Raw genomic sequence first — 19,045 nt, 5'->3', positions numbered from 1 at the left:
TGGCTCCTTTTCTCTCTATAGTGCACTACCTTCCACCAGAGCACTGTGGGCTAATAACACACTAAACTCCACTAACTGTATAGTGAATGTGAAACAACAGCACCACCTACAGGACAATAGGGGAAACTTACATGATTTCAAAAAAAGTTTTTACATAGATAAAAATACATTCTTATATTTGTCCTGTTGAAAATTGCAACTCCCAACTCTCTCTGAGACACCATCTGGGAGTGAGGTCATGGCAATTAGGCTGGGAAAGACTGGAAAGATGATACTCACAAATAAATAAATAAATAAATAAATAAATAAATGGAGGTCGTTTTGTGCCAACAAAAAAAAGGGGTTAAATATGTGTAAAACATTTAATATATAAATTGCCTTTTAAATATTTTTGGGGGATAATTACAAAAATCCTCAAATCAAATGGGTAAATGATCAATGGTCCGACCATCTTAAACAATTATCTCAGTAGAATGTAATTTACCAAGCACCTGTATCACAACATTGTACTAGACCAGAAGTCTAACTTACCAAGCACCTGTATCACAACATTGTACTAGATCAGAAGTCTAACTTACCAAGCACCTGTATCACAACATTGTACTAGACCAGAAGTCTAACTTACCAAGCACCTGTATCACAACGTTGTACTAGATCAGAAGTCTAACTTACCAAGCACCTGTATCACAACGTTGTACTAGACCAGAAGTCTAACTTACCAAGCACCTGAATCACAACATTGTACTAGACCAGAAGTCTAACTTACCAAGCACCTGTATCACAACGTTGTACTAGACCAGAAGTCTAACTTACCAAGCACCTGTATCACAACGTTGTACTAGACCAGAAGTCTAACTTACCAAGCACCTGTATCACAACGTTGTACTAGATCAGAAGTCTAACTTACCAAGCACCTGAATCACAACATTGTACTAGATCAGAAGTCTAACTTACCAAGCACCTGTATCACAACATTGTACTAGACCAGAAGTCTAACTTACCAAGCACCTGTATCACAACGTTGTACTAGACCAGAAGTCTAACTTACCAAGCACCTGTATCACAACATTGTACTAGACCAGAAGTCTAACTTACCAAGCACCTGTATCACAACGTTGTACTAGACCAGAAGTCTAACTTACCAAGCACCTGTATCACAACGTTGTACTAGAACAGAAGTCTAACTTACCAAGCACCTGTATCACAACGTTGTACTGATCAGAAGTCTAACTTACCAAGCACCTGAATCACAACGTTGTACTAGATCAGAAGTCTAACTTACCAAGCACCTGTATCACAACGTTGTACTAGATCAGAAGTCTAACTTACCAAGCACCTGTATCACAACGTTGTACTAGACCAGAAGTCTAACTTACCAAGCACCTGTATCACAACGTTGTACTAGATCAGAAGTCTAACTTACCAAGCACCTGTATCACAACGTTGTACTAGATCAGAAGTCTAACTTACCAAGCACCTGTATCACAACGTTGTACTAGATCAGAAGTCTAACTTACCAAGCACCTGTATCACAACGTTGTACTAGACCAGAAGTCTAACTTACCAAGCACCTGTATCACAACGTTGTACTAGATCAGAAGTCTAACTTACCAAGCACCTGTATCACAACGTTGTACTAGACCAGAAGTCTAACTTACCAAGCACCTGTATCACAACGTTGTACTAGACCAGAAGTCTAATTTACCAAGCACCTGTATCACAACGTTGTACTAGATCAGAAGTCTAACTTACCAAGCACCTGTATCACAACGTTGTACTAGAACAGAAGTCTAACTTACCAAGCACCTGTATCACAACGTTGTACTGGATCAGAAGTCTAACTTACCAAGCACCTGTATCACAACGTTGTACTAGATCAGAAGTCTAACTTACCAAGCACCTGTATCACAACATTGTACTAGACCAGAAGTCTAACTTACCAAGCACCTGTATCACAACATTGTACTAGATCAGAAGTCTAACTTACCAAGCACCTGTATCACAACATTGTACTAGACCAGAAGTCTAACTTACCGGTGAAGTCACAATACAGAGACAATAATGAAACAAGGGCAGTGAGGGGGGAGCCCTTCTCCTCCTCCTCTCTCTCCTGCTTCTATAAGGGCAGTGAGGGGGGAGCCCTTCTCCTCCTCCTCTCTCTCCTGCTTCTATAAGGGCAGTGAGGGGGGAGCCCTTCTCCTCCTCCTCTCTCTCCTGCTTCTATAAGGGCAGTGAGGGGGGAGCCCTTCTCCTCCTCCTCTCTCTCCTGCTTCTATAAGGGCAGTGAGGGGGGAGCCCTCCTCCTCCTCTCTCTCATGCTTCTATAAGGGCATTGAGGGGGGAGCCCTCCTCCTCCTCTCTCTCCTGCTTCTATAAGGGCTGTGAGGGGGAGCCCTCCTCCTCCCTCTCTCTCTGCTTTTATAAGGGCAGTGAGGGGGAGCCCTCCTCCTCCTCTCTCTCCTGCTTCTATAAGGGCAGTGAGGGGGGAGCCCTTCTCCTCCTCCTCTCTCTCCTGCTTCTATAAGGGCAGTGAGGGGGGAGCCCTTCTCCTCCTCCTCTCTCTCCTGCTTCTATAAGGGCAGTGAGGGGGGAGCCCTCCTCCTCCTCTCTCTCATGCTTCTATAAGGGCATTGAGGGGGGAGCCCTCCTCCTCCTCTCTCTCTCCTGCTTCTATAAGAGCAGTGAGGGGGGAGACCTCCTCCTCCTCTCTCTCCTGCTTCTATAAGGGCTGTGAGGGGGGAGCCCTCCTCCTCCTCTCTCTCCTGCTTCTATAAGGGCAGTGAGGGGGGAGCCCTCCTCCTCCTCTCTCTCCTGCTCCTATAAGGGCAGTGAGGGGGAGCCCCTCCTCCTCCTCCTCCTCTCTCTTTCCTGCCTCTCTAAGGGCAATGAGGGGGAGCCCGCCTCCTCCTCTCTCTCTCTCTCCCTGCTTTTCTAAGGGCAGTGAGGGGGAGCCCTCCTCCTCCTCCTCTCTCTCTCTCTCTCTCTCTCTCTCTCTCTCTCTCTCTCTCTCTCTCTCTCTCTCTCTCTCTCTCTCTCTCTCTCTCTCCTCCTCCTCCTCCTCCTCTCTCTGCTGCTTTTCTAAGTGTAGTAGGTTCCTCCTGTTACATCCCGTGACACTGTCACTGTCAATTACATACTTTTATTTTGAAGGCTAACCGCAAAGTCCACTATTTAGCTAATCCTTATTGTGGCTCGCTTCACATAGATGGGTCCGAACACCATTAATCAAATAAGAACTGTCTTATAAATTAGGGTTCTTTTTAGATGATGAAACCGAGCTAACTATATAGGTGTCATCATCTAAAAATAATACCTAGCTAACTATATAGGTGTCATCATCTAAAAATAATACCTAGCTAACTATATAGGTGTCATCATCTAAAAATAATACCTAGCTAACTATATAGGTGTCATCATCTAAAAATAATACCTAGCTAACTATATAGGTGTCATCATCTAAAAATAATACCTAGCTAACTATATAGGTGTCATCATCTAAAAATAATACCTAGCTAACTATATAGGTGTCATCATCTAAAAATAATACCTAGCTAACTATATAGGTGTCATCATCTAAAAATAATACCTAGCTAACTATATAGATGTCATCATCTAAAAATGATACCTAGCTAACTATATAGGTGTCATCATCTAAAAATAATACCTAGCTAACTATATAGGTGTCATCATCTAAAAATAATACCTAGCTAACTATATAGGTGTCATCATCTAAAAATAATACCTAGCTAACTATATAGGTGTCATCATCTAAAAATAATACCTAGCTAACTATATAGCTTGGTGTCATCATCTAAAAATAATACCTAGCTAACTATATAGGTGTCATCATCTAAAAATAATACCTAGCTAACTATATAGGTGTCATCATCTAAAAATAATACCTAGCTAACTATATAGGTGTCATCATCTAAAAATAATACCTAGCTAACTATATAGGTGTCATCATCTAAAAATAATACCTAGCTAACTATATAGGTGTCATCATCTAAAAATAATACCTAGCTAACTATATAGGTGTCATCATCTAAAAATAATACCTAGCTAACTATATAGCTACTGAAACAGATTATGTCGTTTTGCTATATTTTTGGGGAAGAACATTGTTTGCATCCATGAGCGAGCTAGCTTTTATTTATGACCTGCACTGTAGATGCGCGAGACAACTTTACTAGCATCAAAACAATACGTAACGATGAACCGTTGTGACATATGAAGTACGAGTGATTGTGTAATCAATGTGTAATAACTACGTAAAAAAATATGAACGCATTTTCAGGTCCTGATTGGTCAACAAGCTCATTTGAAACGTCAAATAGTGTTAATTGACACGTCAAATGGTGTTAATTGACACGTCAAATGGTGTTAATTGACACGTCAAATGGTGTTAATTGACACATTAAATGGTGTTAATTGACACGCAAATGGTGTTAATTGACACGTCAAATGGTGTTAATTGACCCGTCAAATGGTGTTAATTGACACGTGAAATAGTCTTAATTGACACGTCAAATGGTGTTAATTGACACGTCAAATTATGTTAATTGACACGTCAAATGGTGTTAATTGACACGTCAAATGGTGTTAATTGACACGTCAAATGGTGTTAATTGACACGTCAAATGGTGTTAATTGACACGTCAAATTGTGTTAATTGACACGTCAAATGGTGTTAATTTACACGTCAAATGGTGTTAATTGACACGTCAAATGGTGTTAATTGACACGTCAAATGGTGTTAATTTACACGTCAAATGGTGTTAATTGACACGTCAAATTATGTTAATTGACACGTCAAATGGTGTTAATTGACACGTCAAATGGTGTTAATTGACACGTCAAATGGTCTTAATTGACACGTCAAATGGTGTTAATTGACACGTCAAATGGTGTTAATTGACACGTCAAATTATGTTAATTGACACGTCAAATGGTGTTAATTGACACGTCAGATGGTGTTAATTGACACGTCAAATGGTGTTAATTGACACGTCAAATGGTGTTAATTGACACGTCAAATGGTCTTAATTGACATGTCAAATAGTGTTAATTGACACGTCAAATGGTGTTAATTGACACGTCAAATGGTGTTAATTGACACGTCAAATGGTGTTAATTGACATATATCTTTTTTTGGCATGCAAAGACCCAAACGGCGTTTCATATATTTGGCCACCCGAGGTAGAGCTGTTAAAAAAAAATCTATATGTAGCCCTAAAGGTTTTTAGGCAAAATAGCCCAATCAAAACGGAAAGCTCCTTGAACGTGGGAATATGCCAGGCCTATTGGGCCAAAATCAATTATGGCCTATTGTATAAATAATACAACGAAAATGAACGAAACATTTAAGGTATCAGATTGTTTATAAATACTTTGCCACAATGAAACACTTTAGTTATCTCCCCACCTCGTTTCCCTTCGTTTAGCATGGTGTACTAAAGCACGTAGTAAGTACACTATCATACTTTTAGAATAAGTGTCTTTTCAGATTCCACAATGATTCTTTAGTTGTGGATGTTTCATGTTGTCAGCGTGTAACAACTGCTCTATCTGAAAAGAAGAAAACAATGGCACCCGGTATGTAACCTACCAGTTTAGCACCATACCAGCAGGTGGCACCCGGTATGTTACCTACCAGTTTAACACCATACCAGCAGGTGGCACCCGGTATGTAACCTACCAGTTTAACACCATACCAGCAGGTGGCACCCGGTATGTAACCTACCAGTTTAACACCATACCAGCAGGTGGCACCCGGTATGTAACCTACCAGTTTAACACCATACCAGCAGGTGGCACCCGGTATGTAACCTACCAGTTTAGCACCATACCAGCAGGTGGCACCCGGTATGTAACCTACCAGTTTAGCACCATACCAGCAGGTGGCACCCGGTATGTAACCTACCAGTTTAGCACCATACCAGCAGGTGGCACCCGGTATGTAACCTACCAGTTTAGCACCATACCAGCAGGTGGCACCCGGTATGTAACCTACCAGTTTAACACCATACCAGCAGGTGGCACCCGGTATGTAACCTACCAGTTTAGCACCATACCAGCAGGTGGCACCCGGTATGTAACCTACCAGTTTAGCACCATACCAGCAGGTGGCACCCGGTATGTAACCTACCAGTTTAGCACCATACCAGCAGGTGGCACCCGGTATGTAACCTACCAGTTTAGCACCATACAAGCAGGTGGCACCCAGTATGTAACCTACCAGTTTAGCACCATAGCAGCAGGTGGCACCCGGTATGTTACCTACCAGTTTAGCACCATACCAGCAGGTGGCACCCGGTATGTTACCTACCAGTTTAGCACCATACCAACAGGTGGCACCCGGTATGTTACCTACCAGTTTAGCACCATACCAGCAGGTGGCACCCGGTATGTAACCTACCAGTTTAGCACCATACCAGCAGGTGGCACCCGGTATGTAACCTACCAGTTTAGCACCATACCAGCAGGTGGCACCCGGTATGTAACCTACCAGTTTAGCACCATACCAGCAGGTGGCACCCGGTATGTTACCTACCAGTTTAACACCATACCAGCAGGTGGCACCCGGTATGTTACCTACCAGTTTAACACCATACCAGCAGGTGGCACCCGGTATGTTACCTACCAGTTTAACACCATACCAGCAGGTGGCACCCGGTATGTTACCTACCAGTTTAGCACCATACCAGCAGGTGGCACCCGGTATGTTACCTACCAGTTTAGCACCATACCAGCAGGTGGCACCCGGTATGTAACCTACCAGTTTAGCACCATACCAGCAGGTGGCACCCGGTATGTAACCTACCAGTTTAGCAACATACCAGCAGGTGGCACCCGGTATGTAACCTACCAGTTCAGCACCATACCAGCAGGTGGCACCCGGTATGTTACCTACCAGTTTAGCACCATACCAGCAGGTGGCACCCGGTATGTTACCTACCAGTTTAGCACCATACCAGCAGGTGGCACCCGGTATGTAACCTACCAGTTTAGCACCATACCAGCAGGTGGCACCCGGTATGTTACCTACCAGTTTAACACCATACCAGCAGGTGGCACCCGGTATGTAACCTACCAGTTTAACCCCATACCAGCAGGTGGCACCCGGTATGTAACCTACCAGTTTAGCACCATACCAGCAGGTGGCACCCGGTATGTTACCTACCAGTTTAACACCATACCAGCAGGTGGCACCCGGTATGTAACCTACCAGTTTAACACCATACCAGCAGGTGGCACCCGGTATGTAACCTACCAGTTTAACACCATACCAGCAGGTGGCACCCGATATGTAACCTACCAGTTTAACACCATACCAGCAGGTGGCACCCGGTATGTTACCTACCAGTTTAACACCATACCAGCAGGTGGCACCCGGTATGTTACCTACCAGTTTAACACCATACCAGCAGGTGGCACCCGGTATGTAACCTACCAGTTTAACACCATACCAGCAGGTGGCACCCGGTATGTAACCTACCAGTTTAACACCATACCAGCAGGTGGCACCCGGTATGTAACCTACCAGTTTAGCACCATACCAGCAGGTGGCACCCGGTATGTAACCTACCAGTTTAGCACCATACCAGCAGGTGGCACCCGGTATGTAACCTACCAGTTTAGCACCATACCAGCAGGTGGCACCCGGTATGTAACCTACCAGTTTAGCACCATACCAGCAGGTGGCACCCGTTATGTAACCTACCAGTTCAGCACCATACCAGCAGGTGGCACCCTATGTAACCTACCAGTTTAGCACCATACCATCAGGTGGCACCCGGTATGTAACATACCAGTTTAGCACCATACCAGCAGGTGGCACCCGGTATGTAACCTACCAGTTTAGCACCATACCAGCAGGTGGCACCCGGTATGTAACCTACCAGTTTAGCACCATACCAGCAGGTGGCACCCGCTATGTAACCTACCAGTTTAGCACCATACCAGCAGGTGGCACCCAGTATGTAACCTACCAGTTTAGCACCATACCAGCAGGTGGCACCCGGTATGTAACCTACCAGTTTAGCACCATACCAGCAGGTGGCACCCGGTATGTAACCTACCAGTTTAGCACCATACCAGCAGGTGGCACCCGGTATGTAACCTACCAGTTTAGCACCATACCAGCAGGTGGCACCCGGTATGTAACCTACCAGTTTAGCACCATACCAGCAGGTGGCACTCGGTATGTAACCTACCAGTTTAGCACCATACCAGCAGGTGGCACCCGGTATGTAACCTACCAGTTTAGCACCATACCAGCAGGTGGCACCCGGTATGTAACCTACCAGTTTAGCACCATACCAGCAGGTGGCACCCGTTATGTAACCTACCAGTTCAGCACCATACCAGCAGGTGGCACCCGGTATGTAACCTACCAGTTTAGCACCATACCAGCAGGTGGCACCCGGTATGTAACCTACCAGTTTAGCACCATACCAGCAGGTGGCACCCGGTATGTAACCTACCAGTTTAGCACCATACCAGCAGGTGGCACCCGGTATGTAACCTACCAGTTTAGCACCATACCAGCAGGTGGCACCCAGTATATAACCTACCAGTTTAGCACCATACCAGCAGGTGGCACCCGGTATGTAACCTACCAGTTTAGCACCATACCAGCAGGTGGCACCCAGTATATAACCTACCAGTTTAGCACCATACCAGCAGGTGGCATCCAGTATATAACCTACCAGTTTAGCACCATACCAGCAGGTGGCACCCGGTATGTAACCTACCAGTTTAGCACCATACCAGCAGGTGGCACCCGGTATGTAACCTACCAGTTTAGCACCATACCAGCAGGTGGCACCCAGTATATAACCTACCAGTTTAGCACCATACCAGCAGGTGGCATCCAGTATATAACCTACCAGTTTAGCACCATACCAGCAGGTGGCACCCGGTATGTAACCTACCAGTTTAGCACCATACCAGCAGGTGGCATCCTTACACATAACAGTCACCGCACTCCCTCTCTTGCTCTTGGTCCTCATCTTTGCAAGTCACCTTGATTTAGCACCTGTGTGTTTAATCCGTTTCTTTATAAAAACATATTTAGTGAACTCCATGACAGTAGCTAAAGCAAGGGGCTATAAGCAGCACATACTACAAATGCATGCTGGGCCGGGCGCGCCCTCAACTGAAGTGAGTGCTACTGGAGCGAAATTAGAGAAGACCGACGCTCCAGCCTTTGGGAATCTCGCTCCACGATCCAGTCAAATTGAGCACGCTCTGCTCCGTTTCAGCATCGCTCACATACTCTGGTCCCTACCAGGCTACTGTGTTGCACTGGTAAATGCTTCACAATGTATTTCTTTGTAGGCTATAGCCTGGAATTAATGAAATAATCTAGCCTAAATAATTCATTTTGGTTCCTTCTCAGGCTCCTGACCAACTTAGTGTTTATATGCTGTTTAATATGACATGTAGCCTATTTGAAATTAGGTCAGGTCTAAAGGCACTGCATCTCAGTGATAGAAGCGTCACTACAGACCTGGTTCGATTCCAGGCTGTATCACAACCGGCAGTGGTTGCGCACAATTGGCCCAGCGTTATCCGGGTTTGTAGTAAGAATGTGTTCTTAACTCAAATCAAATGTATTTATATAGCCCTTCGTACATCAGCTGATATCTCAAAGTGCTGTATAGAAACCCAGTCTAAAACCCCAAACAGCAAGCAATGCAGGTGTAGAAGCACGGTGGCTCGGAAAAACTCCCTTAACTGACTTGACAAGTTAAATAAAGTTTACAAATACCATTTAAAAAAAAATAATGTTCATCATTTCATGTTTATTGAAATACCTTTCATTCACATCCATATTGTTTGGTTTCAATACTTAAAAACAATTGGTAGGTCCAGGTTGTCCAAAAAATAGATTAAATTGTGATTTAAATTGTGATAAAAATGAATGTAGCGATTTTGGAGCAGTGTTTTTTTCTGTGAGGGAGCGGTAGGAAAGGACGTGGAGAGCCACACCCACTCATCAGGATTTCACATGCTCTGACCCCAACCCCTCCTCTACATAAAGGACTGGTCCATTCCGTTGTGGTGCACCACGTGTTTGTTCTTGTGTCGTCGTGGCAACATGTCTTTCAGCTGGTAGTGGCCCATGCGCCTGTGTTTATAGTAAGATGAGTAGGTGAAACAGGAGATCACCAAGAGGATCACCACCACAGCTGCAGCCAGCCCTGCAAAGATGGGCAGGTAGTCCACTAGAGGGCAGGAGAGGAGAGGGAGAGGAGAGGGGAGGAGGAGGAGGAGGAGAGGAAGGGAGATGCAGATGGGAAAGAGAGGAGGAGGAGGAGGAGGAGGAGGAGGAGGAGGAGGAGGAGGAGGAGGAGGAGGAGAGGAAGGGAGATGCAGATGGGAAAGAGAGGAGGAGGAGGAGGAGGAGGAGGAGGAGGAGGAGAGGAAGGGAGATGCAGATGGGAAAGAGAGGAGGAGGAGGAGGAGGAGGAGGAGGAGGAGGAGGAGGAGGAGGGAGGAGGAGAGGGGAGGAGGAGGAGGAGGAGGGAGGAGGAGGAGAGGAAGGGAGATGCAGATGGGAAAGAGAGGGAGGAGGAGGAGGAGGAGGAGGAGGAGGAGGAGGAGGAGAGGAAGGGAGATGCAGATGGGAAAGAGAGGAGGAGGAGGAGGAGGAGAGGAGGAGATGCAGATGGGGCAGAGAGGAGGAGGAGGAGAGGAGGAGGAGAGAGGAGAGGAGGAGGAGGAGGAGAGGAAGGGAGATGCAGATGGGGAGCAGAGAGGAGGAGGAGGGGGAGGAGGAGGAGGAGGAGATGCAGATGGAGGAGGAGGAGGAGGAGGAGGAGGAGGAGGAGGAGGAGATGCAGATGGAGGAGGAGGAGGAGGAGGAGATGCAGATGGAGGAGGAGGAGGAGGAGGAGGAGGAGATGCAGGAGGAGGAGGAGGAGGAGATGCGGAGGAGGGAGGAGGAGGAGGAGGAGGAGATGCAGATGGGGCAGAGAGGAGGAGGAGGAGGAGGAGGAGGAGGAGGAGGAGGAGGGGAAGGGAGATGCAGTGAATTCAGGAAGTATTCAGATCCCTTGACTTTTCCACATTTTGTTATGATATATTTTGGTATGTTACATTTTATGTTACAGCCTTATTCTAAAATGGATTCAATAAAAAATAATATCCTCATCAAAATACCCTCATTAATCTACACACAATACCCCATAATGACAATGCGAAAACAGTTTAAATATATTTTTTAATACTTATTAAAAATGAAAAACAGAAATACCTTATTTACATAAGTATTTGGACACTTTGCTATGAGACTCGAAATTGAGCTCAGGTGCGTCCTGTTTCCACTGATCAACCTTGAGACGTTTCTACAACTGATTGGAGTCCACCTGTGGTAAATTCAATTGATTGGACGTGATTTGGAAAGGCACACACCTGTCTATATAAGGTCCCATAGTTGACAGTGAATGTCAGAGCAAAAAATCAGGCCACGAGGTCGAAGTAATTGTCCATTGAGCTCCGAGACAGAATTGTGTCGATGCACAGATGTAGGGAAGGGTACCAAAAATATCTGTAGCATTGAAGGTCCCCAAGAACACAGTGGCCTTCATCATTCCTAAATGGAAGAATTTGGAACCACCAAGACTCTTCCAAGAGCTGGACGCCTGGCCAAACTGAGCAATCAGGGAGAAGGGCCTTGGTTGGGGAGGTAACCAAGAACCCGATGGTCACTCTGAAAAAGCCCAAGAATTCCTCTGTGGAGATGGGAGAACCTTCCAGAAGGACAACCATCTCTGCAGCACTCCACCAATCAGGCCCTGTAAACATGTGTTGTCTGAATGCAGATGTATTGACCCTCTGGGCGGAATAAACTTGGTTGAACTTTCATAAATGTTCGTTGAGTTTTTCACTCTGAAATTTAGAGCCTAACAATTCGAACCAGAGACTGTAGTGACGCTTTTTGCACTGAGATGCTGTGCCTTAGACCGCTGCACCACTCGAGAGCCCAAATACAGGTGTGCCAAGCTTGTGTTGTCATACCCAAGAAGAATCAAGGCTGTAATCTCTGCCAAAGGTGCTCCAACAAAGTACTGAGTAAAGGTTCTGAATACTTAAGTAAATGTGATAACATTTTGTATTTATTATACATTTGCAAAAATGTCTAAAAACCTGTTTTTGCTTTGTCATTATGGGGTATTCTGGGTAGATTTATGAGGTGGGGAAACAATTGAATCAATTTTAGAATATGGCTGTAAAGTGACACAATTTAGAAAAGTCAAGGGGTCTGAATACTTTCCACGCAACCAACCAATCAGTCAATGAACCATCCAACCAATCAACCATCCAACCAATCATCCATCCAACCAATCAACCATCTAACCAATCATCTATCCAACCAACCAATCAACCATCCAACCAACCAATCAGTCAATGATCCATCCAACCAATCAACCATCCAACCAATCATCCATCCAACCAATCAACCATCTAACCAATCATCCATCCAACCAACCAATCAACCATCTAACCAATCATCTATCCAACCAACCAATCAACCATCCAACCAACCAATCAGTCAATGATCCATCCAACCAATCAACCATCCAACCAATCATCCATCCAACCAATCAACCATCTAACCAATCATCCATCCAACCAACCAATCAACCATCCAACCAATCATCCATCCAACCAATCATCCATCCAACCAATCAACCATCTAACCAATCATCCATCCAACCAATCATCCATCCAACCAATCAACCATCTAACCAATCATCCATCCAACCAACCAATCAACCATCCAACCAATCATCCATCCAACCAATCATCCATCCAACCAATACACCATCTAACCAATCATCCATCCAACCAACCAATCAACCATCCAACCAATCATCCATCCAACCAACCAATCAACCATCCAACCAATCATCCATCCAACCAACCAATCAACCATCTAACCAATCAACCATCCAACCAATCAACCATCTAGCCAATCAACCATCCAACCAATCAACCATCTAACCAATCATCCATCCAACCAACCAATCAACCACCCAACCAATCAACCATCCAACCAACCAACCAACCAATCAACCATCCAACCAACCAACCATCCAACCAACCAATCAACCACCCAACCAACCAACCATCCAACCAACCAATCATCCATCCATCCAACCAACCAACCAACCATCCATCCAACCAATCAAACATCCAACCAATCATCCATCCAACCAATCAACCACCCAACCAATCAACCATCCAACCAATCAACCAACCATCCAACCAATCAACCATCCAACCAATCAACCATCCAACCAACCAATCAACCATCCAACCAATCAACCATCCAACCAATCAACCAACCAACCATCCAACCAATCAACCATCCAACCAATCAACCATCCAACCAATCAACCAACCAACCATCCAACCAATCAACCATCCAACCAATCAACCATCCAACCAACCAACCAACCATCCATCCAACCAATCAACCATCCAACCAATCATCCATCCAACCAATCAACCACCCAACCAATCAACCATCCAACCAATCAACCATCCAACCAACCAACCAACCATCCAACCAATCAACCATCCAACCAATCAACCATCCAACCAACCAACCAATCAACCACCCAACCAATCATCTATCCAACCAACCAACCATCCAACCAACCAATCATTCAATGAACCACCCAACCAATCAACCATCCAACCAATTCTCCATCCAACCAACCAACCATCCAACCAACCAATCAACCACCCAACCAATCAACCATCCAACCAACCAACCAACCACCCAACCAATCAACCACCCAACCAACCAATCATTCAATGAACCACCCAACCAATCAACCATCCAACCAATCATCCATCCAACCAACCAACCATCCAACCAACCAACCAACCAACCAACCAACCAACCAACCAATCAACCACCCAACCAATCAACCATCCAACCAACCAATCAACCACCCAACCAATCAACCAACCAACCACCCAACCAATCAACCATCCAACCAATCATCCATCCAACCAATCAACCATCTAACCAATCATCTATCCAACCAACCAATCAACCATCTAACCAATCATCTATCCAACCAACCAATCAACCATCCAACCAATCAACCATCCAACCAACCAACCACCCAACCAACCAATCAACCACCCAACCAATCATCCATCCAACCAACCAACCATCCAACCAACCAATCAACCACCCAACCAATCAACCATCCAACCAACCAACCAACCAACCACCCAACCAATCAACCATCCAACCAACCAACCACCCAACCAATCAACCATCCAACCAATCATCCATCCAACCAATCAACCATCTAACCAATCATCTATCCAACCAACCAATCAACCATCTAACCAATCATCTATCCAACCAACCAATCAACCAACCAACCAATCAACCATCCAACCAATCAACCAACCAACCAATCAACCAACCAACCAATCAACCATCCAACCAATCATCCATCCAACCAACCAATCATTCAATGAACCACCCAACCAATCAACCATCCAACCAATCATCCATCCAACCAACCAATCAACCAACCAACCAATAATTCAATGAACCACCCAACCAATCAACCATCCAACCAATCATCCATCCAACCAACCAATCAACCAACCAACCAATCATTCAATGAACCACCCAACCAATCATCCATCCAACCAACCAATCAACCAACCAACCAATCATTCAATGAACCACCCAACCAATCAACCATCCAACCAATCATCCATCCAACCAACCAATCAACCAACCAACCAACCAACCAATCATTCAATGAACCACCCAACCAATCAACCATCCAACCAATCAACCATCCAACCAATCAACCATCCAACCAATCATCCATCCAACCAACCAATCAACCAACCAACCAACCAATCATTCAATGAACCATCCAACCAATCAACCATCCAACCAATCATCCATCCAACCAATCATCCATCCAACCAATCAACCATCCAACCAATCATCCATCCAACCAACCAATCAACCATCCAACCAATCATCCATCCAACCAATCATCCATCCAACCAATCAACCATCTAACCAATCATCCATCCAACCAACCAATCAACCATCCAACCAATCATCCATCCAACCAACCAATCAGTCAATGATCCATCCAACCAATCAACCATCCAACCAATCAACCATCTAACCAATCAACCATCCAACCAATCAACCATCTAACCAATCATCCATCCATCCAACCAACCAATCAACCACCCAACCAATCAACCATCCAACCAACCAACCAACCAATCAACCATCCAACCAATCAACCATCCAGCCAATCATCCATCCAACCAACCAACCATCCAACCAACCAATCAACCATCTAACCAATCATCCATCCATCCAACCAACCAATCAACCACCCAACCAATCAACCATCCAACCAACCAACCAACCAACCAATCAACCATCCAACCAATCATCCATCCAACCAATCATCCATCCAACCAACCAACCATCCAACCAACCAATCAACCACCCAACCAACCAACCATCCAACCAACCAATCATCCATCCAACCAACCAACCATCCATCCAACCAATCAACCATCCAACCAATCATCCATCCAACCAACCAATCATCCAACCAACCAACCAACCAATCAACCAACCAACCAATCAACCATCCAACCAATCATCCATCCAACCAACCAATCATTCAATGAACCACCCAACCAATCAACCATCCAACCAATCATCCATCCAACCAACCAATCAACCAACCAACCAATCATTCAATGAACCACCCAACCAATCAACCATCCAACCAATCATCCATCCAACCAACCAATCAACCAACCAACCAATCATTCAATGAACCACCCAACCAATCATCCATCCAACCAACCAATCAACCAACCAACCAATCATTCAATGAACCACCCAACCAATCAACCATCCAACCAATCATCCATCCAACCAACCAACCAATCAACCAACCAACCAACCAACCAATCATTCAATGAACCACCCAACCAATCAACCATCCAACCAATCATCCATCCAACCAACCAACCATCCAACCAACCAATCAACCAACCAACCAATCATTCAATGAACCACCCAACCAATCAACCATCCAACCAATCATCCATCCAACCAACCAATCAACCAACCAACCAACCAACCAACCAACCAACCAACCAACCAACCAACCAACCAACCAATCATTCAATGAACCACCCAACCAATCAACCATCCAACCAATCAACCACCCAACCAATCAACCATCCAACCAATCATCCATCCAACCAACCAATCAACCAACCAACCAACCAACCAACCAATCATTCAATGAACCATCCAACCAATCAACCATCCAACCAATCATCCATCCAACCAATCATCCATCCAACCAATCAACCATCCAACCAATCATCCATCCAACCAACCAATCAACCATCCAACCAATCATCCATCCAACCAATCATCCATCCAACCAATCAACCATCTAACCAATCATCCATCCAACCAACCAATCAACCATCCAACCAATCATCCATCCAACCAACCAATCAGTCAATGATCCATCCAACCAATCAACCATCCAACCAATCAACCATCTAACCAATCAACCATCCAACCAATCAACCATCTAACCAATCATCCATCCATCCAACCAACCAATCAACCACCCAACCAATCAACCATCCAACCAACCAACCAACCAACCAATCAACCATCCAACCAATCATCCATCCAACCAACCAACCATACAACCAACCAATCAACCACCCAACCAACCAACCAACCATCCAACCAACCAATCATCCATCCAACCAACCAACCATCCATCCAACCAATCAACCATCCAACCAATCATCCATCCAACCAACCAATCATCCAACCAACCAACCAACCATCCAACCAACCAACCATCCAACCAATCAACCACCCAACCAATCAACCATCCAACCAATCAACCATCCAACCAACCAACCAACCATCCAACCAATCAACCATCCAACCAACCAACCATCCAACCAACCAATCAACCATCCAACCAACCAATCAACCACCCAACCAATCATCTATCCAACCAACCAACCATCCAACCAACCAATCATTCAATGAACCACCCAACCAATCAACCATCCAACCAATCATCCATCCAACCAACCAACCATCCAACCAACCAATCAACCACCCAACCAATCAACCATCCAACCAACCAACCATCCAACCAACCAATCAACCACCCAACCAATCAACCATCCAACCAACCAACCACCCAACCAATCAACCATCCAACCAATCATCCATCCAACCAATCAACCATCTAACCAATCATCTATCCAACCAACCAATCAACCATCTAACCAATCATCTATCCAACCAACCAATCAACCATCCAACCAATCAACCAACCAACCAATCAACCATCCAACCAACCAATCAACCATCCAACCAACCAATCAACCACCCAACCAATCAACCATCCAACCAACCAACCACCCAACCAATCAACCATCCAACCAACCAACCACCCAACCAATCAACCATCCAACCAATCATCCATCCAACCAATCAACCATCTAACCAATCATCTATCCAACCAACCAATCAACCATCTAACCAATCATCTATCCAACCAACCAATCAACCATCCAACCAATCAACCATCCAACCAATCATCCATCCAACCAATCAACCATCTAACCAATCATCTATCCAACCAACCAATCAACCATCTAACCAATCATCTATCAACCAACCAATCAACCAACCAACCAATCAACCATCCAACCAATCAACCAACCAACCAATCAACCAACCAACCAATCAACCATCCAACCAATCATCCATCCAACCAACCAATCATTCAATGAACCACCCAACCAATCAACCATCCAACCAATCATCCATCCAACCAACCAATCATTCAATGAACCACCCAACCAATCAACCATCCAACCAATCATCCATCCAACCAACCAATCAACCAACCAACCAATCATTCAATGAACCACCCAACCAATCATCCATCCAACCAACCAATCAACCAACCAACCAATCATTCAATGAACCACCCAACCAATCAACCATCCAACCAATCATCCATCCAACCAACCAATCAACCAACCAACCAACCAACCAACCAACCAACCAACCAACCAACCAATCATTCAATGAACCACCCAACCAATCAACCATCCAACCAATCATCCATCCAACCAACCAACCATCCAACCAACCAATCAACCAACCAACCAATCATTCAATGAACCATCCAACCAATCAACCATCCAACCAATCATCCATCCAACCAACCAATCAACCAACCAACCAACCAACCAACCAACCAACCAACCAACCAATCATTCAATGAACCACCCAACCAATCAACCATCCAACCAATCAACCATCCAACCAATCAACCATCCAACCAATTATCCATCCAACCAATCATCCATCTCACCTGTGACCTCCACGCAACAGTACAGGTGCTGTTTCCCAGGGGGTTGATGGCGATGCAGGTGTAATCTCCAGAGTGAGACTTGGCCATGTTGGTGATGGTCACTACGGATCTCTCTTCCATGGGGTTGGGGTCGGCTTGGGGGAGCAACCAATCGTAGGAGGGGGCAGGGTTACCTTTTGCACTACAGTTAAGTGATAGGGTGTCGCCCTCCGTGATGCTCATGGAGAAACATCCAGAACTCATAGTGATCTGAGGCTTGTCTGGGGGGAGATGAAACAAGTTGATGAATGACAGATAAAGAGAGATGAGAAACAAGTTGATGAATGACAGATAAAGAGAGATGAGAAACAAGTTGATTAATGAGAGATAAAGAGAGATGAGAAACAAGTTGATTAATGAGAGATAAAGAGAGAGAGAGAAACAAGTTGATTAATGAGAGATAAAGAGAGATGAGAAACAAGTTGATTAATGAGAGATAAAGAAGTTTGTGTGAGAGAGAGAAACAAGTTTATTAATGAGAGATAAAGAGAGAGAGAAACAAGTTTATTAATGAGAGATAAAGAGAGAGAAAAACA

At 44.9% G+C, this 19,045-nt stretch overlaps 1 protein-coding gene and 1 long non-coding RNA gene across 47 annotated transcripts; both read right to left on the bottom strand.

The window, feature by feature from the left end:
* Positions 1 to 338: 338 nt before the first annotated feature.
* On the bottom strand, positions 339 to 2,130 carry LOC127922715 (uncharacterized). 46 transcript variants are annotated; one of them, XR_008112066.1, is made up of 6 exons: positions 1,901 to 2,130; positions 1,290 to 1,759; positions 962 to 1,149; positions 774 to 914; positions 680 to 726; positions 498 to 632 (listed from the first exon to the last, which is right to left on the bottom strand). It is a non-coding gene; the product is annotated as an uncharacterized LOC127922715 (long non-coding RNA). The 46 variants fall into 46 exon arrangements; XR_008112055.1 differs by lacking the exons at positions 498 to 632; positions 680 to 726 and adding an exon at positions 339 to 491 and having other exon boundaries at positions 727 to 914; XR_008112036.1 differs by having other exon boundaries at positions 489 to 585; positions 680 to 914.
* A 7,659-nt stretch (positions 2,131 to 9,789) lies between these two features.
* On the bottom strand, positions 9,790 to 18,724 carry LOC127922716 (V-set and immunoglobulin domain-containing protein 1-like). Its single transcript, XM_052506595.1, has 2 exons — positions 18,471 to 18,724; positions 9,790 to 10,232 (listed from the first exon to the last, which is right to left on the bottom strand). Exons 1-2 carry the CDS (start codon positions 18,711 to 18,713, stop codon positions 10,185 to 10,187), a joined length of 291 nt encoding a protein of 96 aa, XP_052362555.1. The 5' UTR covers positions 18,714 to 18,724; the 3' UTR covers positions 9,790 to 10,184.
* Positions 18,725 to 19,045: the final 321 nt, after the last annotated feature.

The sequence above is a fragment of the Oncorhynchus keta genome, unplaced genomic scaffold (genome assembly GCF_023373465.1).
Source record: "Oncorhynchus keta strain PuntledgeMale-10-30-2019 unplaced genomic scaffold, Oket_V2 Un_contig_26801_pilon_pilon, whole genome shotgun sequence".
NCBI lineage: Eukaryota > Metazoa > Chordata > Actinopteri > Salmoniformes > Salmonidae > Oncorhynchus > Oncorhynchus keta.
Note: the sequence above shows the minus strand (reverse complement) of the source record. Positions and strands in the feature narration are given on the sequence as shown.

Coding starts and splice junctions, on each gene's coding strand:
- LOC127922716 (XM_052506595.1), bottom strand. CDS start 18,713: ATGAGTTCTGGATGTTTCTCCATGAGCATCACGGAGGGCGACACCCTA. Junction 10,233..18,470: donor CTGTTGCGTGGAGGTCACAG/GTGAGATGGATG, acceptor CCTGCCCTCTAG/TGGACTACCTGCCCATCTTT.